The 25,130-nt window shown below is 48.1% G+C and overlaps 2 protein-coding genes and 1 long non-coding RNA gene across 6 annotated transcripts in view; 1 reads left to right on the top strand and 2 right to left on the bottom strand.

Moving 5' to 3' along the window:
- The window catches only part of TMEM229B (transmembrane protein 229B), a 38,656-nt gene extending 35,294 nt beyond the window's left edge, over nucleotides 1–3,362 (bottom strand). Inside the window, exon 1 of the mRNA XM_074365364.1 lies at nucleotides 3,136–3,362. The gene's annotated coding sequence lies outside the window, so the exon portion shown is untranslated. The remainder of the gene's footprint in view (nucleotides 1–3,135) is intronic.
- A 133-nt stretch (nucleotides 3,363–3,495) lies between these two features.
- LOC123618873 (uncharacterized) lies at nucleotides 3,496–23,174 on the bottom strand. The gene is made up of 4 exons (XR_012507487.1): nucleotides 21,198–23,174; nucleotides 19,876–20,041; nucleotides 19,470–19,498; nucleotides 3,496–13,994 (listed from the first exon to the last, which is right to left on the bottom strand). It is a non-coding gene; the product is annotated as an uncharacterized LOC123618873 (long non-coding RNA).
- The window catches only part of PLEKHH1 (pleckstrin homology, MyTH4 and FERM domain containing H1), a 51,948-nt gene continuing 47,240 nt past the window's right edge, over nucleotides 20,423–25,130 (top strand). For 3 of the 4 annotated variants that reach the window (XM_074365351.1, XM_074365350.1, XM_074365348.1), the window contains exon 1: nucleotides 20,423–21,060. In XM_074365351.1, the coding sequence (XP_074221452.1) occupies nucleotides 20,698–21,060 (363 nt within the window). In that variant the 5' untranslated portion in view covers nucleotides 20,423–20,697. The remainder of the gene's footprint in view (nucleotides 21,061–25,130) is intronic. The other variant, XM_074365349.1, reaches the window with a different exon arrangement.

Here is a 25,130-nt window from a genome sequence, read left to right as displayed (position 1 = left end):
TCAAAGCCTCAGGTAAACGTACATTTGAAATTAAATCCATGGGTACCCTATCTATCAGTGCATCTTTATCACACAATGAAAAAGTGTAACCAGTGTGTCTCCTCCAGTACTGAAGTCTAAACACTCTTAAATCCTAGGAAAGGAAAACTTCCTCTGCACAGACATTCAGGCATCCCACAGCCAGTGCGTTAATCCTCAGTGTGACTGTTTCCTTCAGTGGAAACCACAGTCAAAAATGCCACCTCCTAGCCCTTCCCCCAAATCAGCTTACGCTTTACTTTTTAAATACAAAGTCTCTGATTTCTGAGAGGTGGGGATGGAGTGGAAGCCAAAGACCAGGCCAGCAAGGCTGAGTTTCTTCCTGCTCAGATGATCAGACTCCCTTCTTACATTCCCTCCTTAGCCAGGTGTTGCCACAAAGGATAGCTCAGAGTTTGCCAAGTCAGAAATTACCCACATCTTAAAAGGAATGTTCCTGGAATAAAAAAAAAAAATACAATAAAACCCACACTGCCTTGTCTGTAAATCCGGGGTAGGGGAGGAGGGCAGAGGAAAGTAAAGAGATACAAGTTTGAAAGCAGCCAGGCTGTGCCAGGGTTAGATCTCCCTTCCCTCAAGGACAGCCAGATCTGATGGTGCTGATGATAAAGTCGTGCGGCTTCACTTTACTGCCCCTACCCAGGTCTCAGCCTGTAACATCAGCATCCCCAGCACCATCAGAGACCCTGCTCAGAGCTCAGAGGGTGACTGCCACTGACATCCAGGCTGTGACACTGCCTACCAGGAAACATCCTACTAGGAAGGAGCTGTAAGGCATCTGGAGAGCAAAGGCAGACAGAAAACACCTGCTGCCAGTACGCTGTCCCAAGTGCCCTTCTGATTAAAAACTACACTTTTAAAACCAACACTGAGCTTCCCTGATGACAAATGCTGAAATGTAGCCCTTTCCTGCAAAAAGACACCTTTCCCTTTAGAAACGATACGTGAATCTGATACGAGGAAAATAAACACAGTATAAGGCTGCCTAACTCATTTAACATCTTTCATTCAAGAACCTGAGGCACTTAAGTCACTTTATAAATGTAAAAATTCATGCCTCATCACTTTAAAAGAGGGAGTCAGAGGGAGTATCATGTTCCCATCTTAGGAACAGTCAACCGAAAAGCCCCTCTCTCACCAGTGGAGGTGGGGCGGTCAGACCTTCATACCATTATCCTCAGCTCTGAACAGCTTGGGATAAACCCAAAGGAGGACTGAGCCATAATCAGCCCTGTCTATTTAAAGGGGAAAGGGCCCTAGAAGTGGGACTGGTGGTGCTCTCTAGCCTAGCGCCTGCATCTGACTTCGGCCACAAGTTCCAGAACCATATAGATTTATAGCTCAGGAGACTTCATTTTCTCCCACTATCCCTTACTGGTCCTGGAACCTCCCTCCCTCCTGTAACTTTAAGTAGCCAAAGTCAACACTAAATTAGCTTGTCATTTCCCTCCAAGGACCAGATAAAAAAAGTTGATTCTGCCTCTACTATCTGCCCAGTTACCACTCATTTCTGACCCCAGATATAAAGCCCTGGGGAGGAGGCCAAGCCTCATCTCAGCCCACCCCTCCATGCCTTGAGGGCAAGGTGTCCTGGCAGGCCCACCTCTGACCTAACTACTCATATCATTAATTCATTCACAGGAACAGACAGGAGTCACCCAGCAGTCCAGCCCCCACCGCCACCCAGTGCCTTCTGTCTCCACAGGCAAGCAGCTGTAGCTCTGCCTTGCAACCAGGGGGAACCCCTACTCTCAAAGGGCTGTCCTTTCTAAGAGGAAGAAAGGCAATGGGCAGTCCTGCCACAGGATGGAAGTCAGTGGTCACATGCAAGCTGGCTCAGAGCTGGAGGCACCTTGTTCCTGGAGACATAAGGTCGGGGAGTGGGTACCTGGAAACTGGCGCCTTTTGTTTTCTAGAGAGAAAGAAACTGTATCCTGCTCCCCCCTCCGCCTGCCCAAGGAAGGCCATTCAACCCTAGCCTTGACCCCTCTTCCTGGTTAGAGCAAAGAGAAAAACCCGGGCCTCCTGATGACCCAAGTCTGAAGGCCAGAGTAACAGCTCATTTGTTACTGGCTGCTGAGAACGCAGGAGAATTGGTGAGTAGAGCCCCCAAGGTTACACTAGCACAGCTCCCCGGGGTCCTGCTCTCTTCCTCCTAGGAGGGCTTGAAGTGGCATCAGAACAGCCTGCCACCCTAAGCTCTGTACCTGAGGCAACCAAACAAACATACCCCCAAGGAGACTGTGGAGACAGAGGGAGACATAGTCCAGGAAAGGAAAGGAAGGGGATCAGTTTCTGACTGGGCACAGAAAGAGAGAAAGGAAGATACCTGGGAAAGAGGCCAGTATCTCCCTGCCCTTGCGGTAATGGTCCCCATCCCAGCCCCGCATCTGTCACAGTGCACGGGAGAAAAGGGTGGGCAGATGGAAAGCTAGCAGCCAGGGGGCTGGGCTGGGCCCGAGGGCACGGATCTGGGGAGGAGAGGACGCCTAGGTGTGCAGTCCACCATCACCTAGTTTTTCCATGCACCCTGGAGAGAGGGTTCATCTGGCACAGTTCCCTCCCCTTCAGAAAAGTCCTCAGCCTCAAACTCAGGAGGATCCGTGGTTCCCACTTCCAAGCTCTGGCTCTCTAGCTTCCACCCAGACTGACGCCCCCTCCACCCTCCCGAGGCGGCTTCGGGGATGCTCTCCGCCCGCCCGGAGGAAGAGGGGGTGTCAACCTTCCGCTGCCGGAGATCCGCGGCTGGCCCCTTCCCCTCACATCTCCCCGATACCCTTTTGTTTCAGGCGGGGAAAGTTGCCAACCTGCACCCCTTTCCCAACACGCCCCCCTGTGCGCCCATCCCCCGCAGGGAATCCAAGCCCGAGAGCACCATCTAATCTGCGGCTCGCTCTCTAGCCGAGGCAGCCGCTTTGAAACCGAAAGCAAAGAGGAAGCGGGATCCGGCTGCGCCCCTAGCCCGGCTGCCGGGTAGCCGGATCTTCCCCATCACCGCACCGTCGCCCGCGCCCCCCGCACTCGGCGCTGCCCGCCCCGCGCGGCCACCTTCCCCGGCGGCGGAAAGGCCTCCCTGCGGACATCGGGGGCACCTACCGGTGCGGGGCCGCGGCCGCGAGCAGGGGCAAGGCAGGGCCGGCAGCCTGCCGGGCGCAGGTGCGGCCAGGAGCGCGGTCTCCCCGGCTCGCTCCCGCTCCTCCTCCCGCGCCGGGACTCGGGGCGCTCTCCTGCGCCGCCTGCTCCCCGCCCCCACGCCCGGCGCTCGGGCTCCCCCCGCGCCGAGTTGCGGGCCGTGCCTCCCCCACGCCGCCGGCCCTCCCGCGCCGCACCTAGTCCCGCATTGTGTGTCGGCGCCCGCCGCGGCGGCGCGGGGGTCCGGGGGCTGCGGCCGCCGCTGCCCGGGCCGAACGGAGCCCCCGGCGGCGGCGGCGGCGGCGGCGGCGGCACTCACCCATAGTATGGATGCGCTGCAAACTGCACATGCTCGCGTCTGACAGGCGCCCTGCCTCCGGCCCCACTTAACTCCTTGCTCGCCCGCTCGCACGCAGGGCCGCTGCCCCGCCGACCCCCACGTCTCCCGCCGCCGGGGGTCGGCCGCGCCCGGGGCGCCTGGAAGCGCGCCTTCGGCTGGGGCCTCGGCGCAGGTGGCTGCAGTGCAGAGCTCCTCGGTCCTCCTGGCCCCCGCCACCTCTCCTGCGTTTGAGGTGTCTGCAGAAACCCGGAGGAGAGGACTGGCCAGGATCCCTCACCTCCCAGCTCGTAGGACTTGAGGGGACTGCTTGTACAGCACCCAATGTGGGTACTCTGTAGGTCCCAGCTACCCAAGGGCCATAGTCCACACGGTGTTGCAGACCCACTATGTGCCAGCATTGGGTTCCGTGCTGTCTGTTCATTGAAACGGGCCTGCAAGATCGTTTTCATTATCCCCATTTTCAAGATGGAAAAACTGAGTGAGGCCTATGGAAGTTAAGGAATCTGCCTAAGGCCAAGCCTGAACCTTCAAGGTGCACAATTTGGTTTATACCACAAAGATTAAACAGAAGATGTTCTTTCTGAAGTCAATGTAGATTCTACTATTGGAAAGTGGAAAAGAACAGATGTCATCTAGAAAGCCTGGAGACTCTGGTATGAGGAACTGTGGAAAATTGGTGACAGACAGAGGGCTCTGACTTGAAACAGGCCCCTCAGGCGGGTCCCAGGTCCTGCAGAAAGGCTGAACCGGGAGTAGGAATGTATTCCAACCCTTATTCCCACGCCAAGCCTGGGTCCCAGCACTGGACACTGCAGCCAAGAGGAAAGGACAGTTTTACAAATTTAAAACGCCTCCTGAGGGTGTCTTTTTGTAAATAATCCGTCCAGAGGGGGCGCCCTTTTCTAACTCGCACACCCACTCTGTGTGTGTCTAGGCCTGACCTGAGAGGTCTGATGGCTGATTACCTCCAACCTTCTCCCTCTTTTTATAAACACGCCAGTGACAGAGGTCTAAGGCAGCACAGAGTCTTCTAAGAAAAGGAACCTGAGGTTCATCCAGCTGGTCTTGCCTCACTCTGGGTGAGAAATTGAACTGCTATCCTACTGTCTGAACCTAATCTGATCCTAAGTCTTCCCCTAATTGCCTGATAGAGTCATGCATTTTCCATCAGCTTACTGGCCAGGATTTTCAAAGATCAGCAGAGGGATGGGCAATGTGGACAGGGAGTTCTAGGTCCATCGCATGCACATGCGTTCTTGGGCTGGCTGATAGTTTTTTCCACAAGGAGGGCACTGGGGTTTGATAAGGGCAGAAGCAGTTATGTGGGGTTTCTCAAACCAGTATAGAAAGTACACAGCCATGTGGTGCCAATGGCAAGAGCTCTTGGCTTCCCTGAGTTAATTTCTTCCTCTATGATGGAGATAATATCGCCTCCTTCATAAGTATATTGTGATGACCCAATAACATAATGCATGTAGAGTCCTCAGTACAGTAGCCTTCAATAACAGGTAAGTGTTTTCTCCTGGGGGTAAATCAGGGATGAGGGAGAAGCAGGGCTACAGTGAAGCATGTGGGCCATCCTAGAACACTGTCGGAGACGAAGGAAACAGCTTCCTCTCAGGAACACCTTGGCAAAAGAGGCATCAGTAAGTCTGGCAGTAAAACCCACCTGCTGAAGAAAAGACCTCCCTGGCACCCCCTTGCCTCAGAGGCCCAGTTCTCCTGCTGGGGCTCTCAGTCTGTGCCTGGCAGCTGATTCCGCTCCCTTCCGGCTCTGGGAGGCAGCATTGCACAGAGGAAAGCATAATGGGCTATTAAGGCAGGAGATCTGAATTTGGGATGACTTATAGTGTGCTATACCACAATATTTTTAGGGCCCATGAAAATGTTTGAGTTTCCTTTAAAATCAGAGGCAAAAAAAATGAACTTTGAGGTCAAAGAAAATGTGTACACGTATAATTTTAGTATAGAAGCCATAGTATATAGAAGCCAAGATGCCAGTTACAGAATCCAAAAGAAGGAAGAGTTAGGAACTAAGGCACAAGACGTGGCATCAGCCAATCTCTACTTTATCCAGCTCTCCCATGGACTTCTCTCCATCATCTGGGTCTTCCTCATTCTAAATTAAGAATCATTTCTTCCCAACAAAAATTTATATAATGCGTTACAATTGCTTTCTCTTTGGGTAAGGGAGCTATTTTTAATCCTCATTTTATAAATGAGAAAGTCAAAGCTCAGAGAGATTTGTGGTTTGGTCAAGGTTATATTGCTAGTGAAGGCAGAATGCAGTTCAAACTCAGGTCTTTTGGCACCCCATCCAAGGTCCTTTCCATCTGCACCTAGATTTCAAATAAGACCAGGTGTGTACAGGGCAACGCTGTCTGCTGCAGAAGCATACCTAAAAATGGTATCTGTAGCAACGAGTGGGTCCCTGGCTTTTTACCCAAAGAATACTGAGACATGCATACAGTGTTGGGGGATGGGTGGCCCTGGGTGAAGGTAGGCACAGTGATAGCACAGTGATCATGGTTCTAGTGATTCAAGTACAGATTCAAGGTGAAGAGCTCTGGGACAAACCAAACCCCACTGCACTAACACACACCAAAGATGCCAGCCCTGCCTTTGACTTCTTGTCTTATCAAAGCAACCATGATCTGAGTTCAGACTCCACATCCTAGCCAGAAGGCAGTGTATTTAAATTCCCTGAGCCTATTTCCTCATCTGCAAGGTGCAAATGGCAGTAATAGTCAACCTCCTGGCTGTTGTAAGCATAAATAAGATGATGCATAGAGGTACTTAGTATAGTGCCAGGCACATATACAGAGTTTGAGGTCCCTGTCACCATAGGGATTTAATATTCGTTCTCTTCACATCTCTCTTCTATCACCAGGTGGGGGGAAAAGAGAGTCTTTTAAGTGTCTTTGTAGTCTCTAAAGTGCCTGAAATGTGTTAGGTTCTTAACCATATTTTCTGAGAGACAGGAACTTTTCTGCCCTTCAACAAAGTAAACCACCCATAAAGCAGTAGCTCTTGTCCACCATAAGTAATTTTCTCAATGACTTTCAAGGGGAACCAGAAAGACTTCCTTATAATCGGTAGAGAGGATCGGTTCCCTGGGGGCTGCCCTCTGACCACAAGTCAGGAGAGATGTTGCTCAAGAGGGTGATTTCGGTGGAGGGACTGGGCCAGCAGCCAGAGCAGGAAGGACCTGAGAGGGAGCTGGAGCATGGAAGTTGGAAGCCAACAAAGAATTATGTACAGTCTGTCACAGATGCTGGGATAAGAAAGAGAGAAGTGAGGTGAGGGGCAGAGGAAGCATTGAAGTCAAAGGCAATCTTGAGTTTGGAATTACTTGGACCAGCTTTAGAGGAAAATAAGACAGGTGAGAAAGAACTGGGGGAACCCCCATGGAACCAGTCCTCCCTGACAAGTATACAGAAATCCCTCTGTTCCCTTTGAAAGTCAGCATGAAAGCTACTTATGGTGGACAAGATCTACCACTTTATGGATGGTGTGCTTAGTAGGAGGGCAGAAAAGTTCTTGTCTTCCAGAAAATACAAACGTGGTATTGGCTGTAAGAAAGGAGATCAAGGTTATCTGCTGGAGTTTGAAAATGGGGAGTCTCTCTGTACCATCCTTTTCTGGAAATAGGAAGAAAAGAGGCATAAAGAGTGTAAGGACTATGAACCTGCATCATTTAGGATTCTTTGGCTGCAAGCAACAGAAACCAACTTTACTATCTTAAGTGTAAAAGGACAGTATTGACAGGGTATGATCAGGTGGCTCACGGATTTGGAGGGGATGCTGGCAAAACAGACTTGAAAAGGCTGGGACCAGGATGGCTTTGGGAGACCAGGAAATGGGAAGTAACTGAGAGTCTCCTTAGGGTTCTGCTGCCAGAACAATGGGACTTAATCTTATCACTTCTGCTCAAGTGTAAGAATCAAATTTGCCTAAATTGATTATGCATCCACCTCTTGGCCAGGGAAGAGCCAGCAGGATACCCTGATGTAAACTCCACAACTGAGAAGAAAGCAGTGACAGAGAAATCAAAATGCTGTTACCCAAAGGAAGAGAAAGGCTCCTAGGTGGCCCCTGAAAAGTGAGTGTCCATGGCACCAGGGAGGCAAGCAGCACAGAGAATGAACACCTGACTCAGAGCCCCCTAAGGTTCTTGGCTATAAGAGGAGGTGAAAGGAGAATCACAGAAGCTTCCAGAAAGTAGCAGGAAGCTCTGAAAAGTACCGGGACAGGAAGGCATAGATTGCTGTATAAAAATCACTGCTAGTGCTGGGGTGGGCATAGAACTGGAGACAGGCTAACTTTTTAGGGACTTCGCACTGCTATGAGCTGTGCTCAGGAATGGGTGAGCTGTGCTCAGGAATGGGTGATCTGTGATAAGGGAAGCAGGTGCAAAAGGTTACTGAGGATGCCCTCGACTGTTTATGAAGTGCCTCGGAGGGGTAGAAAGGGGTACCAGCAGAGAGAGAAGAGGCATCAGGCCCCAGGGAAATGGTCAAGTTGACTGCAGGTTTATCAGAAGCTTTGCTATCCATACGTACCTTCACAGAGCTCTCAAAATAATATATGTTCCTACTTTGGGGATATTTAAGAGTCATGTCCTCTCTCCTTTTTTTAGTCATCAGAAGAAAACGCAGTGGGTAAGAACTATGCAGTATTCATGAACACCTTGAGCATGAAAATGAGGAACTCACCATTCTGTGATAATGTGAATTCATCCATAAAGCATTAAGACATTAATGTGTGTGCACGAAGACAGCCTGGAAAATGAGATGCATGCAGGTTCATGAGACTAGCAGTAAATTAAGGGGCAGTGGGGAGGTCAAGGCTAAAAGAAGTCAAAGTGAAAATTTGAACAGACATTGAAACTACACAGGTTCATAGTTGTACATGTGAGTTTAACCGTGAAGGCTGTAAATTTGGGGTTGTGGAGGGGATAGAATTGATTATAAAACTTGGGAATCATGAGGAGAACCATCCCCATCCCCAGCTGCTCTCATTTCCGACTCAGCAGTCAGCCCAGGTGCTGGGCAAATTTGAAAGAATTTCTGCCCTGGAGATTAGAAACCAAACTCCAAGCTGGTCACCTCCCCTCTGTGCCTCCCTTTGCCAGGATACAAGGAGCTTAGTCGTTTGAGGAGGGACAAAGGAGTATTGTTAAGGTGAGCCTGGGTATGAGAAGGCTTTGCAACTAAAAGCTTTTATGCTGCTATCTAAGTAAGCCATTGCCTGGGGGGACACTGTGTGCCTGTCCCAAGTTCATATATTGGTTCAAAGAGAAATTTCAGCCAGACACGGTGATTGCAGAAGGATATCTTGGGACTTGGCAACATTAATTGGTTAAGAATTTTGATCATAACATCTCATCCAAGACCCAATTCCTGGCCCCACTAGGTCCTGGGATGGGTTAGAGTGGGAAAAATCTATCTCTTTGTAGATCTGAGTCAAAAGGTTTCTCCCGTAGGAGCTGGCTGAGAGGCAGCACAGCTTAGGGGTGGGAGTGGGCTTGGGTTGGGTAGGGTGAGTGTCCAGATTGTATCACCAAGGATCGGCTAAAATCTGTTTCAGTTCTTTACCCTTTGTCCTGGCTCTTCTAGGAGAACTCTGCCCCCTTCAGGAAAAGCTGCATAAGTCTGAGAGGTCAGTGATCTCAGGGACCCCATCTTGTCTGGGGATTTAGTTTAGTTGAAGTGTCCTAGAAGTCTCAGGTGCTAGCTAATTAATGTTAAGTATTTAAATGTCTTCTCTCCCCTACTACTGTGCTGTTGTGAGGACTGGACTCCTGACTTCAAGGAAGTTATTATTCAATTCAACAATCATTAATGTACCATCCACTGTGCTAAGGATTAGGGTCATGGAGGTAACAAGATTGTGACCTACACATGTGGGTATGGGAACAATACCCAACAGTCTCTGACAAAGGATTACCCCTGCTCCTCATGACTGCAGTTTTGTACCTCCCGTGCCGTGGAAGGTCTGTGATTATTTGTGTTCTCAGATGGAGCAGTTACCATGCTAGGCTTTATCTCGACCACACTTGATTTTTAAAGTAAACTCTCAGGCACTGGCTCAAAATTGACTAGTATTTGCAAATTGACACACTCCTTCCTGTCAAAAGGCTCTTTGCCCCTCTTTCCTGCCCACGGCTTAGGTCAAGGTTTGCTTTCTCTTATGCCCTTCAACAAGATGCAGACTTAGGAATCCATCTTTGGTGGATTCTTTCATATCTGTGAGCAGTAATGCCAGGTATAGAGGGGTGACCTCCCCAGGGAAGGTAGCAGAGGGGTCTAGGAACAGGGAAGGAAGAAGAGTGGGGTTCCCGATGACACAAAGGAAGACCACAGAGAGGATGAGTGCATTGTCCTGGGACTGCAAGTCTGTTCAGAGTGCACAGGCTGAGAAGGGGCCTGGTTGCTCGGGGGCCTCATCTTGACCTGTTAAGTGCCCTTATGGGCATTTGTATGATGGGAGATTAACACTACATCATATCCTGGAGCTTTTACTATTTAAATCCAAATTCATGTTGTAGGAAGACACTGGGTCCGTTGGGTCCCACCCCGTGTCCCAACTGCTACTGTTCACTAGGCTGAATGAAGCTGGCTGTTGGCCCCAAACTCTCGAATGTCAAAGGAAGGGCCACGAGGGTCTCTGGTGCTACAGTCAAGATGTGTGGATGAATGTGGGTGGGTGTAGAGGAGTGAGAAGGGGTAGAGGGAAGGAAGGGGGAGGAGGTGGAGGGGCTCCAAACTTTCTCCTTGAAATCACCCACCAAGCTGCTCCCGCCCAGAACTTCACAAACTCAAGCCTCTGGACTATACCGAACTAGCATCACATTTCTTCTTTCCTCAACTAGAGACCATGGCTGAATATGTCATTTCCCTTGCAGGATGTAAAATGGGCTTGGATTAGAACTAGACCCAACTTAACTCTGTCCCCAGACTTGTGTCTGCTCCTTCAAGACCTGGACAGCTACCAGACCACAAGGACACAGTATATAATAGGAATCCAGTAATGCCGTTGTGGTCTGAGCTCAGTTGCTCTGAAGAGGTAACAGGATCCAGAAAATATCCAAAGAATGTGAGTCCCCTCTGATCTCAGCATTGGTCCCCAGCTCCCCACTTGCTATATCCCTGCCCACGATCTTCACCAATTGGAGGCAGTGAGATGGCATTAAACTTGAAGGATGGGAGGTCATGAGGGCAAATTCTGCCTCTTTGGCAGATTGTGGCTTTATTGAGTTAGTTGTTGACTTCCCCACATCTCAGCTTTCTACTTTACTGATGAGATCAATATTTTAAAAACATTTTAATAGCTTTATTAGAAAAATGATTCATACTCCTTTTAAAACATTCACATAATATAGAAAAGAACAAAGCAGAAACTAAAACATTATACCAAATTTCTACAGCCAAAGATATCACCATTTATGTATAGGGAAAAGAATCTACCTATATTTATATACATAGATATATATAGTTATGTAGTTGCACATAAAGTAAACCCTGTTATACATACTTTTCTAGAAATTGTTTCATTTGACATTAAGTAATGAATATCTTTCCATGTCAATAAAAATAACTCTTCACCATAAATTTAATAGCTGCATAGTACTTTATTTTCTAGATGAATCATAATAATTTATATTCCAGGTCCCAATTGATGGGCATTTAGGTTGTATCTTTTTAAAATTTGTTATTACTGCTGCTGGAAATGTTGGGGGCCATACAGTCACTTCAACCATCCTACTCCTAATGAGAAAAATACTGAATGATGTAGCTCAAGGAAAGGCACGAGAATCATGAAAGCCTGTCAGTGAGAACAGCAATTTGGAGTGGAGGAAAAGGTCCTAGGAAATTTTTAGTGATCCTCACCTCTGTAAATGGTTTCCAATCTTAGATACATTACTACATAGTGTACATAATGTATATTACTCTTCTACTGGCTTGAGTGGCAAGTATACTTAGGGAAATTTCTCATTCTGAATAGTCAGAATGAATATTTTGCTTCCCAAAAGAACCATGAGTGTCTTTGTTCAAGGGATCCTGGGCCCACAGAAGCACAACGCCCTGGGCCCTGCAGGGAAATTCCTGCTTTCAGGGTCAGGCCATTCCTGAAGCCATCTGAATGTTTCCCCAGTGGCCAGTGGGGCAACACGTATCTTGAAGGAGCAGCAGTCACGTATCACCCCCACAGCAATGCCTGTTTGTTTCCCATCCTAGGAATAGGTGCGTTCTGCTCCATCGCTGACCTCCCCTCACATACAAGACCTGTCTGTTGGTTCTACCTGATTCCTTTGGGTGGACCCCACTCTGTAAGAGGGAAAGGGCTAGCGCTCCCTCTTCCTGACCTGGACCGGGAAACTCAGAACCTGGAAATGTGGATACTCCTTTCTGGAAAGGTGCACTGTCCATACAACCTCTCTGAAAACTCCAGAGCTCGCTTCTGCATGAGGAGAGCTCCCAGAACATGGGTTCCCTCAGCGCTCTGAGCGCAGCAGTCTGGTTCCAGCTCCGTGTCCCATCACTTTCTCTGATGATTCTTAATCCTCGACCTGGACTTTGTGCAGAAGGGACTCTTCCTGTGCCCTGCTCTGATGGCACGGCTGGGTGAGAGGTGCCTGGGGTAAGTGCCAAGGTGATGGTCTGTGCACTGCTGGAGCCAAGCATTCACAGCTGGGTGGGGGAGAATGTTCTTTCCATCTTTCCTTACTTCACCTAGTCTTTTAACTCTCCACTAAATTCTCCAATTCCCTTCCCTGAAACTATGTAGAGTTGAATAGGGACAAAAGACACAGAGTTTAAAGTCTCCACTTTAGGCAGAGCTTAAAGCCTCATTAATTACCACTTTTCAAAATGACCAAAGCCTGCAGTGGTCAGATCAGAAGAAAACGGATCAGGTCTGAGGTGCAGCTGGGAGTAGGAATGGGGGGCACCGGACCCTTTAGGAAGACATGCCATGCCCACCACCAGATGGCGCTAAGAGAAAGCCTGCGACGCCCTAGCAGGTCCTGGGTCATGCACAGGACTTTGAGAGGGAAGGCAGGCTTTGTCATCTGGACTAATCCTCCTTCACAGAAGGGAGCTGGCAACAGGAGCTCCCAGTAGGATATAGGTCCTGACACTCGTAAAAACCCGAACCTGAGCATGACGACCGGAAGCATAAGGAGGCAAAGTTCTGACTGATCAAAGGAGACCTACTGATTTCATTCTAAACCACCGGGGGTTGGAGAAAGAGCTGCAATGGCTGTCTTCTCATTCCTTCAGGTATTTCATGCCTTCCCTTCTCTGTGAATTCTGGGGCGCTTGTGGGCCCACTCTTACAGCAGCCACACCCTGGAAGGCGGCCTGCAGGGGAATGCGGTATCCTTGAAGCAGAGGGTACTCCCAGCCCTTTGTGTGGGTCCCCACCCACCCAGTCCCTAGGCCCCTTCCGGGCAGAAGAAGCATCTGCTCAGAGGGGAAGCCAAGGGGCTCCTCAGACTGCTGGAGCAACTGCCACCTGCTTGGAGCTGGTCCCCTGTCTAGCTCCCCCTGCCCCTTGATGTGAGCAGCCATTTTTTTCACCTGTGATGGAAGCTGATGGAGACATAAGACAGCTGGTTTCAAACCATGATGTTGCAAGTTCTCAAATGATCTAGAATCCCAGTGAGATGGCTGGGTTTACCAGGTTCTCATTCCCTGAGCTCCGTCAGCTCCCAACTCAGCTTCCCTTCCTCCATCCCTGCCATCTCCTCTCCCGCCGGCTCTCTCTTGCTTAGGGAGCCCACAGCTGCACTGGACAGATCATTTTGCATTGACATATGTTGTCATTACATCAGTTCTACCCCGTGTTCCCCTCTGGGGCTGTTGTGGAGTGTTGGCATATGATGCATCACAAACCAGTCAATACCAGGCACCCAACGGGTCCTAAGAAGCAGGAAAATACAGACCCCTGAGCCTGCCACTCCCAATGCCCAGGGCCTGAATGCATATTTTTAATAAGCACCCCCAGGATTTTGTGATGTGAGGCTAGATGGGGAATCACTGCCTACCTTCTCATTGGAATCCTTCTCCTCCAGGCCCTCCTTTTATCTATTCCTCTTAATAGTTAGTTTCCAGGTCCCTAGTCTTTGCACGTCTTCCTAGTCCTTTATCCCTTTATACCTTCAATTTCCCTTAACAACACTTACTAGGTGCCCATCATATACCTTTATCTCCACCTTTGCAAGCACCCTCAAAGATAAGCATTCTGATCTCTGTTTTCCAAATGCAGAGCCCCTCCCCTCCCCGGCTTTCTCTGGCTCTGGAGCCCACAGCTGCACTGGACACATCATTTGTGGGGATACAGGTGGTAACTGCATCAGTTCTTCCCCATGTTCCCCACAGGGAAGAGGCTGGGTTCGACGGTAGGTATGTCTGGTTCTGAAGCCTGTGCCCTGAGTTCATCCGTCACACTTGCCACATTTTGTTTCCTCGCACAGTGCCTGTAAAATAGGAAGTGCTCCATAAATATTTGTTGGTGAGTAGCTGAGTGAATAAATGAAAGAAAGATCCATGCTCAAGGTTAGAACATCCCCCACCTCACTGCCCTTCCAGTCCCACCTGGATGATGACTGAGCCTCTGTGACTCCCACCCATGAGATTCAGCAGCAGAAATAGCCTCCTGACTTCTCTGTAACAAAAGAGCTACCAAGCTCTGCCCTGGCTCCTGAGGCAGAAGGCTGCCCCCACCCCCCCCACCCCGGACTGGCCCCAGGGCTCCTGGAATCTGAGGCCCCTCCCCCTTCTCCTCCTTGCTCTCCTTCCCCTTTACCCTCCTTCCAACAGCAACTGAGAACCAGACCCTGAAGGCAGAAGAAGGGCTGCTTTGATTTGGGAGGGTTTCATGAAGCAGGAGGGATCTCTTTGGAGCCCAGACCCCCACTCAGGGAAAACAAGTGAGGTTGGGAAGTGAGGTCTCCAGAAGGCCCAGGCCATAGGTAAGATGAACCCTCAAACATTTCACCAGTTCTCCTAGAGTTATTGCCGTCTCTCAAGCCAGCTTGCTAAATGATTGCAATCTTGCAACAAAGAGAACTCCTTGGGAGCAGAAACCACGTCTGGACCCAGCAGAGAAGATGCTGAGGGAGGGACACGGGAGAGTGTATGGTAAACATTAGACCTCCAACAAGTACTTGTTCAAAGAATGAATAATAAAAGGTCCCATTTATACAGCTCTTGTTAAGTGCCAGATACCATACTATCTCATTTAACCCTCTCACCAAGCCTAGGATGCAAGAATTATTATCACCATTTTACAAACGAGGTGTTAACTCAGCAGGCTTAAGCAATCACCCCAAGGTTACATCAGCACATATATAGTAAAGCTGAGACTTGAACTGCGGGGTCTGTTCAGTTCTGAGGTCCCAATTCTTTCCCACAGTGCTGCCCAGGGAACCAGGCGCACAGCAGGATGCTGTTATATTGGCTCTGGAGGTTATTTATTTATTTATCTATTAATTTATCTTTTTTTTTTGGAGAGAGGAGGAGGTAATTAGGTTTATCTATTTACATATACATTTTTTTTAATTGAAGTATAGTCAGTTCACAATGTTGTGTCAATTTCTGGGGTACAGCACAACGTTTCAGCCGTACATGAATATACATATATTTGTTTTCATATTCTTTTTCGCCGTAAGCTACTCCAAGATGTCAAATATAGTTCTCTGTGCTATACAGTATAAACTTGTTTATCTATTTAATATATACCAGTCTGTATCTGTAAATCTCGAACTCCCAGTTTATCCCTTCCCACTCCCTTCCCTCCTGGTAACCATAAGTTTGTTTTGTCTGTGAGTCTGTTTCTGTTTTATACATAAGTTCAATTGTCTTTTTTTTTTTTTTTTTAGATTCCACATATGAGTGATATCATATGGTATTTTTCTTTCTCTTTCTGGCTTACTTCACTTAGAATGACATTCTCCAGGGCCATCCATGTTGCTGCAAATGGCATTATTTTATTTTATTTTTTATGGCTGAGTAGTATATACTGCAACTTCTTTATCCAGTCATCTGTTGATGGACATTTAGGTTGTTTCCATGTCTTGGCTATTGTAAATAGTGCTGCTATGAACATTGGGGAACAGGTGTCTTTTTGAATTAACGATCCCTCTGGATATATGCCCAGGAGTGGGATTGCTGGATCATATGGTAAGTCTATTTTTAGTTCTTTGATGAATCTCCATACTGTTTTCCACAATGGCTGCACCAAACTGCATTCCCACCAACATATATATATTTTTTAATGGTGGCACTGGGGATTGAACCCAGGACCTCGTGCACGCACTCCACCACTGAGCTATACCTTCCCCCCTTGGAGGAATTTAGTTCTTAACTATTTCAGTCTAAACTGAGTGGTGTGTGTATTTAAACTGATTTTCCTCTCACCCCTAGAGTGGTTAGTTAGCATCTGAAGTACTCTAATCAGGGATCTGCACTCTGGAGGGTGGTTACATAAACACTTCAAACGCCATCAAAATCTACGCTAGTGGGCTGAATGTGCTTGAGAGATGCCAGAAATCATCTTTCACTGGTGCAGTAAGTGGTTTTCAAAATATGGAGTTGGCTAGAAAGATGATGTGGGCCCTCACATGAATGACAGGTAAGAACCAGACCAGGCCAACTCCCTGGCTCCCCTGAAGCAGGCTGTGGGATTTTGGTGCCTGCTTGTAACTGTTGTATACTTGGCAGATTTTGGCCTTGGCTGTTTTTCATACCCTACCTACAGGAGGTAATAGGAGAGGGGACAAAAGGCCACTCATCTCCAGTGGCTACAAATATAGGAACTTGACAAGCACCAAAGGGACAAATTGGTTCAGACCTGTTCACAACAGGTGCCCATCCGTCCTCTCAGAAGATTAAAAGGAGGCCCTCAGCTTCCGTGGCCCAACTGACCCTTCAAAACTGAGCATGTGTTGGCTTCCTCCCCTTCTCTCTGTTGTCAAGCCATTTGCAATAATAAGCTAACATAAACAGAAACGAGCTTTAGGTGTGGTGGGCACCATTTCCCTATGGCTCCTTAGAGAGGTCTGGAGCCCCGGTGCCTTTCCCCTAGACCCAACCTCCCTCCCTTCCCCCTACAGCTCTGGCCCAAGATGGCACCCAGCATGGCATTTTTTCTTTACCTCAGTTTTACAAAGTTCCCCTTCTGCCGGAGTGATTCCCTCATAATCCTGCCTTTCCCCCCAACTCTCCAGGGTAAAGGATAGCTGTGCTGAGGAAATAATTTCCCCACTTTACAGCAGGACAAACTGAGGCAGGAAGCAAGAAGATGGTTTAACCAAGATTACAGGTGTGCAGCTAATGGAGTCCCTGGAACAACTTGAAAGTCAGCTACCATAAATGAGTGAATGAATGAAAGGAAAGGAGGAGGGAAGAAGAGAGGAACATTGGTGTCAACTGATGTTAGCATCTGGATTTGGCAGTGGCCACAGTTTGATTCTGTCTCAGTTCCACAGAGGGCTACATGGAAAGGGCTTTAAGACAGAAAGATCGTGGGAAGAAGATAACATCTCAGACATCACAACCCTTAATCCCAGGGTTAAGTTTGGGGAAGGCCAGCCTGGAGGTCCACAGGAATTCATCCTTGGGGTAGGGCAGCGTGGGGAGCTGTGGTTGAGGGTACCAATGAGGAGCCAGGCTTCACTGGAGCCAGAACAGCTGCCTCTGATGATTGGGGACCAATGGAGGAGGTGGAGGAGACACCAGAAACCCAACCAGAGTTGGGGGAAGGCAGGCAGGACCTTTCTGGGCTGCCAGCATAGGGTGGCTAGAGCCAGGCAGAGGAGGCAACTTCAGCAAAGAAGGCTGGTGGGAGAATCCCTAGCATTAGATGGGAAACTGCTCTGCCTGTGAGCATCCCTACCGGCTTGTGTATTAATTACCTGTAGCCCCCAAAGAATGCCAGGGTCTAGGGCTGTGGGAGTCACTTTCTCCCTGGAGCGGAAGAGGGGACAGGCTCATTCTCCTCCAGGCATCCATTCACTCTGCTGAGTACTAAGTAGGTACTAATAATAATAAATAGAAGAGCAATAAAAGTGAACGATAAAAAGCATTATTGGGACAATTGGGGAAACTGGAATATGGCATGTATAGTAGATGATAGTATTGTGTTGATACTAAATTTCCTAAGTGTGTTGATATTAGGAAAACATGCTTGTTCTTAGGAGGAATATGCTGAACTGTTCAGGGGTAAAAGGTCATGACGTTACAACTAACTCTTAAATGAAAAAAATATATCTATATACGCATATACATAGAGAGAAAGAGAGAGAAGAGAAAGTAAATACAGCAATAAGTTAACAATTGGTAAATCTAGGAGAAGAGTTTACAGGTGCTTAATGTACTGTTTTTTGCAACTTCTATAGGTTTGACATTTTCAAAATAAAAAGTTGGGGGGCAGGGAATTTGAGGGAAGAAGAATAGTTGTCACTTATTGAACAATGATCGGATCCCCAAATTTATGTAACTCTATTATCTGATTTAATTCTCAAACCAACTCCAGAGGGAGACATTCTGATTCCCATATTAAAGATAAGGAAACTGAGTCCCAGAGAGGCTAAGGAACTCATCTGGGTTTACAGAGCTGGATTGAAACAGAGCCCAAAGCAAGGGGGAGGTCACGCAGAGGAGTGCAGTTGGGAGACCATAGGCTAACACTTTGTTGAGCCTTTCTGTGTGTCGGCAGTACTTTAAAATCATCCATGCATTTAACTCATTTCATCCTCCCTTTCTAAAAGCTTTCTACTTTGTGATAAATCATTTCATCGACACCAGTGGGAGGGAAAAAGGGGCACTGGAACCCACTGACAGAAGTGTGGGTTGGTGAGTCTCCTTTGAGGGCAATTTGGCAGCATCTATTGAAATTTAAAATTCACATTGTATTTACACCCAGCAATTTCACTTTTAAGTACTAGACCTTAAAGACAGTCATATATATGGACCAAGAAGTATGTCCAGAAATATTCATTGCAGCAAGGTAAGTAATAGCCAAGGAAGGATTGGAAACATCCTAAATATTCGTCATTAGGAACACTAGGGAACCACTGTAAAAAGTAAGGCAAATGAACAAACAGAACAAAACAGAAACAGAGCTATAGATACAGAGAACAAACAGGTGGTTGCCAGAGGGGAGGAGGGCGGGGGAGGAAAGAAATAGGTGAAGGAGATTAAAAGGTACAAACTTCCAGTTGCAAAACAAATGAGTCACAGGTATGAAATGTACAGCTTGGAGTATATAGTCAATAACTAGTAGTATCTTTTTATGGTGACGTAGCATAACTAGACTTTTACTGTAGTGATCATTTTGAAATGTGTAGAATCACTGTATTGTATACTAGGAACTAACATAGTGTTGTAGTTCAGTTATACTTCAAAGACAAACTCATAGAAAAAGAGATCAGATTTGTGGTTATCAGAGGCGGGGGATGGAGGGGACTGGATGAAGGCAGTCAATAGCTACAAACTTCTAGTTATATGAGAAATAAGTACTAGGGATTTACTGCACAACATGATAAATATAATGAACACTGCTGTATGTTATATATCAAAGTTAAGAGAGTAAATCCTGAGTTCTCAACACAAAGAAAAAAATTTTTTCCATTTCTTTAATTTTGTATCTATATGAGAGGAGCTAAATCTTTTGTGGTAATCATTTCATGATGTATGTAAGTCAAATCATTATGTTGCACACCTTAAATTTATACGGTACTATATATCAATTAAATCTCCATAAAACTTGGGCGGGGTAAGTAAGGCATTTCTAAGTATGATGATGTGTCACACTTAGAGTCAACAAATGGCAAAGTCAGGACAAAAAAGTAAGGGATGCTTCCTTAGTGTTGAAATACATATGTACTTATGAATACATGAATACTTACATGTGCATAAAATATCTTGAAGGAATACACACAAAAACTTACCACAGCAGTTGTGTTTGGGGAGGAGTGATCTGGGGGACAAGAAGAGGGGCAGAGACTTAGTTTATTGTTCGCCCTTCTGTATTATTTGAAATTTATACTACATGCATGATTACCTATTCAAAGTGAGTGAATGCATGCATGCATGCAGGAATGGATGAATGAAGGAATCTCCCTTACAAATGCCACAGGCTTCCTTAGGCAACACTTCTGGTGTTGAAGGGGATACCAGAGGCCAGTGTCCCACAGTCTGGGGCTGATCTATCCCGATCGTTAGGAGCTATGAATCCATTTGTAAGTTCAGCCCCTGAAGTCCCGTTGACGCAGTTGAACTTTCACCCTTGGCCTCCTGAACTACCTATTCCAGCTTTTCATAGTCTGGGTTCTCAAAATTGTGCGTGAGAATTACCTGGGGAGCTTATTAGCTGGGCAACTTCGCCTGCAGAGAATCAGATTCAAAACTGGGGTGCAGCCAGGGGCTCTTTCACCACCGCCTGGAGTGAGACTTCTAAAGCTCCTTTGGAGAAATGGACCCTGGTGACGTCTGCCTCTCTGTTCAGGCCTACACCGAGAGCCTGCAGGATTGGGGAAGAAAGCTCTGTTTTGAAACGCTGATCCTTCCCTGCAATATTCTCCAGACTCACCTTTACCCCATATCCAGCAAACCAAAAATTAAGTGCTCCAGTCCCCTCTGGGAGTAGGAGTGTCCTGGTGAGCTGACGGACAGTAAGGGTGCCCCGCGAGCTGCCCGCAGGCGGTGTCCTGTTTGCCTTTCTGGGTCCTAGGCAGGCTCCTTTACAATAAGTAATGCATGCATACATACATATATACAGGCATGCATAATACATACATACATACATACGCAAGCAAGTTACCCTCTAGGCTGCGGTGAGGTGTTTTGTTTTTGCTTTTTTTTTTTTTTTTCCGAATTATAAATTAGAACTTTGGTCTGCCAGTGGACAAGACTCTGAAATAAGAACTGCTCTAAATATCCGGCGTGACGGTTCCTGCACGACAAAATGCTGGACTCCCCTCTGGAGGGGTAGGGTCTGGTCTTGCGCCCCATCCTACGAGGGTCCCAAGCTGGCAGGGAGCTGAGCAGATCCCGGGGCGCCCTGGCCGCCCCTGGCTGCAGCCGATTCGGCCTCCGCAGAGAGCTCGGGGCCGGAGCCCGGGAGAGCCCCCCCCCCCCGACCCACGGGACCCTGCCGCCCCAGGGACGAGCCGAGCGATGTGGAGAGGTGGGAGGCTGGAGCCTGCTGAGGTCATTTCCTGTGCCTCTCCGCGAGCCGCCCCGGGAGCCGAGCCCCGCGCTCTGCCTTTAAGGAGCGGGCGGGGAGCCGGCGGAGAGGGGGCGCGGCGGAGCGTTGAATGGGGCGCGGCGGAGTCGGCTCGGCTTTGTGCGGCCAGCCCGCGGGCACCCCTCCCGGCCCAGCCGCTCCTGCCCCGCCCACCCCGACCCCTGCTGCCGGGGACCGGAGACCCGGCGGCCGCTTCGGACTCGGGCGAGATCGACGCAAGGTCAGCGGCGGACGCGCACGGGGGCCACCCGTGTGCCCGGTGCGCGGCGGGGACTCCCGCGAGCTGGCTGGAGGTGAGCGGCCCCCGGTGCCCCGCGGGCAGGGACGGGTGGGGTGGAGGGGGTGCGCAGGTGGGGGTGGGTGTTTGGTGGGGTGGAGAGGATCGGCTGCCTCTGGCCAGAGGGCGATTCCGGAGCAGGTGCCTCCCTACCTGCAAACGAACTCCAGCGGCTGGGAGCGCCGGGAGCCGCGGGTCGGGCTCTGGGGACCCGCGCCGCGAGGCGAGGAGTAGCCTTCCTAGGGAGGATCCGGAATTTGGGACCGGCTCGATCCAGTTGCTCCCGGGAAGGGCCCTCGGAGCGAACTTGCAAGCTTTCCACTGCGTTGCCTGAGCTCTCGCTCGTTCTCCCACCTCCCGCTCCCGACCCCCCTTGGGTTATCCCTTCTGTGATTTCTGGGTGGCTCTCTTAGGGGTCCTTATGGATTAAGCTTAACTCCTACAGGCAGGTCAGTCAAACAGAAAAGAAAACCAGTTGGGCGCCGAATGACACCAAGAGCTTTGTGTCCTAGCAGCCTTAGAGAGGAATCGGTCACCGGGGCGCAGGCGGCCTTAATAGAGGTGGCAGAGGCAATGAAGTCCCTCATCTGGGAGTAGAATCCGCTCTCTGTTGGATTTGTCCCTGCCAGGGGACGTCTCTTCTATAAACTTTTACTATGAATACACCTCATAAAACTTCCGGACGGAGCCTTAGTTCCAGCTAAAACCTCTGCGTAAAAGATTGCTTGAGTAACAATTTCAATGGAAAAGTCGTTTGTTCCTTCATTAAACTTTTTGGACGGTCTTCTATGCCGCGGACACTGTGTATATGGTAACATCACTTGACATTTTATAGAACATCACTTCCAGCGTTTTGCCCCCATTCTGTGACGGACGAAACTAGGACTGAGAGAAATTGTGATTTGCCCAAGGTCATATAGCTGAAAAGTGGAAGAGGCAAGACTCAAAACAGAAGCCCCCTAAATTCCAAATGTGGGGTGTGATCCACTGTCCACCCACCACCTTCCTTCCCATGAGCTGCTGAGGGAGCCTGCTCAGAGCTGGGCTATGGTGGCTTACACACTGTGGTCCCAAACTCACTGAAACTAACACCGGAGCTGAGAAAATGTGGCTCCCTCTCTGCCCTCTCCAGAAGTCACCAGCTATAGAAGAGGGATTGTACCTCCCACTTTGCTCCTGGGAGGAGCACTCTTTACTATTCCCCTCCCTCTATGAGGTTGTGTTTCTGCGTGTGGAACTCTGCTCCTTGTGGGTTGAAGAGTGCTTTCTACGCACTGATGCTAAGATGACAGGTTCCCACATGTGACTTCACAGCGGGGTGGCTGCTGAGCCACTGTCCTGCATGCTCTGGCCGACCCAGCTGAACCATCTCTCCCTTCTTCAAAAACAAATTCAAAACAGACCTCTGTGACAGGCAAACAGGCACTTGTTGCTGGCTGGAGTGTGAATTAGCCTCAGGGGAGGGCAATTTGGACTATTTGGCCATTTAAAAATCTATATGATCTAGCCCTACAATTCAATTTCTGGGACTTTAGCCTTCAGATAAACTCTGATGTGCATGAAATGATAGCTATTCATTGCAACATTATTTATTTTAGCAAAAGGTTTCAGACAATCCAAAAGTCTGTCAATATGGGCTCAAATGAAATCATGTAATAGCCGCACAATAGAATACATTAAAGCTATTAAAAAGCATGGAGGGAAAATGGGGCAGGTATATATATATATGTATATTTATAGCATGTATATATACACATATATATCTGTGTATATATACATATATATCTGTGTGTATATATATATACATATATCGATATAAGAAACTCTGACTTATACTAAGTAGAGCATGCATAGTTGCTACCATTTGTGTGTGATGTATATATGAACACTTGTATGTGCACTGAGCATCTCTGAGAGACACACATCCCTGTAACAGTGGTTGCCTTTGGGGAGAACTATTGTTGGAGTACAGTGTGGGAAGAAGCCTTGCTTTGCACCATATACTCCTTTGTTCAGTATTCAAAAATAAAGAGATAAAATAAGTTTTAAAAATCCCCTGACCTCCTCTGTGAGGTGGATCTGATGGTGAGCATATCTGTGGGCCACATTTCCTTGTATGCCCAGAACACTGTGGGTTTGCCTTTTGTTTGTTGATAGTAACTGTCATTTATTGAGTGCTTACCGTGTGCCAGGCTTTTATAATATTTCCTTTAATTCTCAAAAAAATCCAACATAGCATGGTCTATGAAATGCCATTTTTGAAGGTCAAAAAAATGGTTAAATGTTGACAGTTTCTTATGGTTCAACCCAAGATTATTGCTCTCCTTTTCAAGTATTACTGCCTTCAATTTCAAAATGGAACCGAGGCTCAGAGAAGTTAAGCAAACGGTTGATGATCACAGGACTAATTAGTGCTTGAGCCAGTGTTCAAAACCAGGCCTGTCTGGCACCAGGATTCTGGATCTTAAGTATACGCTCTGCTGTTTCTCTTTATTGGTTTTGTCTCAAGGGATGCTATTCCTGGTTGTCTCAGCTCCTTCTGGTATTTAGATCCTGGAAGGCTGGAACACACTCACCTTTTCCTGTCCTCCCCAGCGTGGTGAAATGTGATGCTTACTCAGCCCTCAAAAGAGGTAAAATGCATGCTGTCAGCTTAATCAGGTGACAGTGTGAGATCAGAGGAAGCTGTGCCCCCTGTGTCCCCTCCCCCATCCCCCCGGACTCCATCTTCAGAAAGGAGGCACAGAGCTCTTCCTTGTCTACAGTTGGGCAAGTGGTCAGCCTAGTCGAGCAGAGCACTTTCAGAAGATGGTGGTAGCCTATGATCCGCAAGTGGAAATCACAAAAGGTGCTCATATTCAGGGAGTGAGCCATACTGAAATGCCATAGGAGAGCCTGGTGGAAATCGTACCCAGAACAAAGTCCCTGTTACCTTCTGATGCCTCCTGTAGCGACCTCAGACCTCTTTCTTTTAGGCACTTGGATTGATTGGCCCCCTCTGCAGGAAAGTTCCAGGATATTCATAGTGGAGACCTGAGCCTCACAAGCCACAGCCTTGCACTTAACAGAAGTTGGTTGAATTAAATTTAATCTCAGCATTTTGTCGATTTCTAGTCCAATCCCTAAACTTGCCAGAACTATCCCAGGTCAAGTTTGTGTTTTCTCTGAGACAGGAAGTCACCTAATGACTGCCTGTGCCTTCTTTTCACCACCATCCTACCTACAGCCCTTGCCTCTGAAGCGTATCTTTACTGGCCCTTGTGGCCACGTCAGTCCAGGATGCTGGAGGGCTCAGGGAGTTCCAAAGCAGGTGCCAAGGCCGAGCCAGTCATTTGACTCTTTGTTGCCAAGCAGTTTAGCATGCCAGGCACTAGTGGACATCAAGAGAACTGGCTATGAAGGAAAAAAAAAAAAAAGAAAAGAGAGAACTGGCTATGAGCTGGTAATCATTGTAGCCAGTGGAGGGCACATGGGGATTTATTGTACTGTTCTCCCTACTAATGTGTGTTTGAAGCTTTCCAGATGAAAAATGAAACCAACAATTGAGCTGGAGTGTGTCCCCAGCTCACATCCTTTTTATTATTTCCCCATCCAACACTACACATCAATGCAGTATCTGTGTTAGGCTAGCCTGGTAGCACCACCATTACTGAAGCATCTAATGGAAAGAGGACAGTTTTAGATGTTGGCAGATCAGGGATCTTGGCCCAGGTCTGACCTCCTTGGTTCTGTTTCTCTAATCAAGTCACAGATGGGACGAGCTTTCTCGTCTGGTCATTGTGAATTATATCACTTGTCCTCAATCTCAGGGATAGTGAGAGGGTAACAAGAGAAATAACACCTGTCAAAGCCATGCTTTGAAAAGTTAAGAACCATTCTGCAAATTCATTTCTGCTCATTCTTCTACATCTTTATGCAAGGTACAAGTACAAGGTGACTTAGCAGCTGAGGTTCAACCTGCTGGTATCTTCCCTTAATATCCCGTGTCTTACAGCTGCAGCTTCGACCACGTACTTCTGTCAGAAGAGCCTCTGGGCCTTGGCTTGGCAGCAGGCAACTTGCTCCACATCCCATTTAGAGACATTT

Source organism: Camelus bactrianus, chromosome 6 (genome assembly GCF_048773025.1).
Source record: "Camelus bactrianus isolate YW-2024 breed Bactrian camel chromosome 6, ASM4877302v1, whole genome shotgun sequence".
Classification (NCBI taxonomy): Eukaryota; Metazoa; Chordata; class Mammalia; order Artiodactyla; family Camelidae; genus Camelus; species Camelus bactrianus.
The sequence above is the reverse complement of the archived record's forward strand: the minus strand, read 5'-3'. Positions and strand labels throughout refer to the sequence as shown.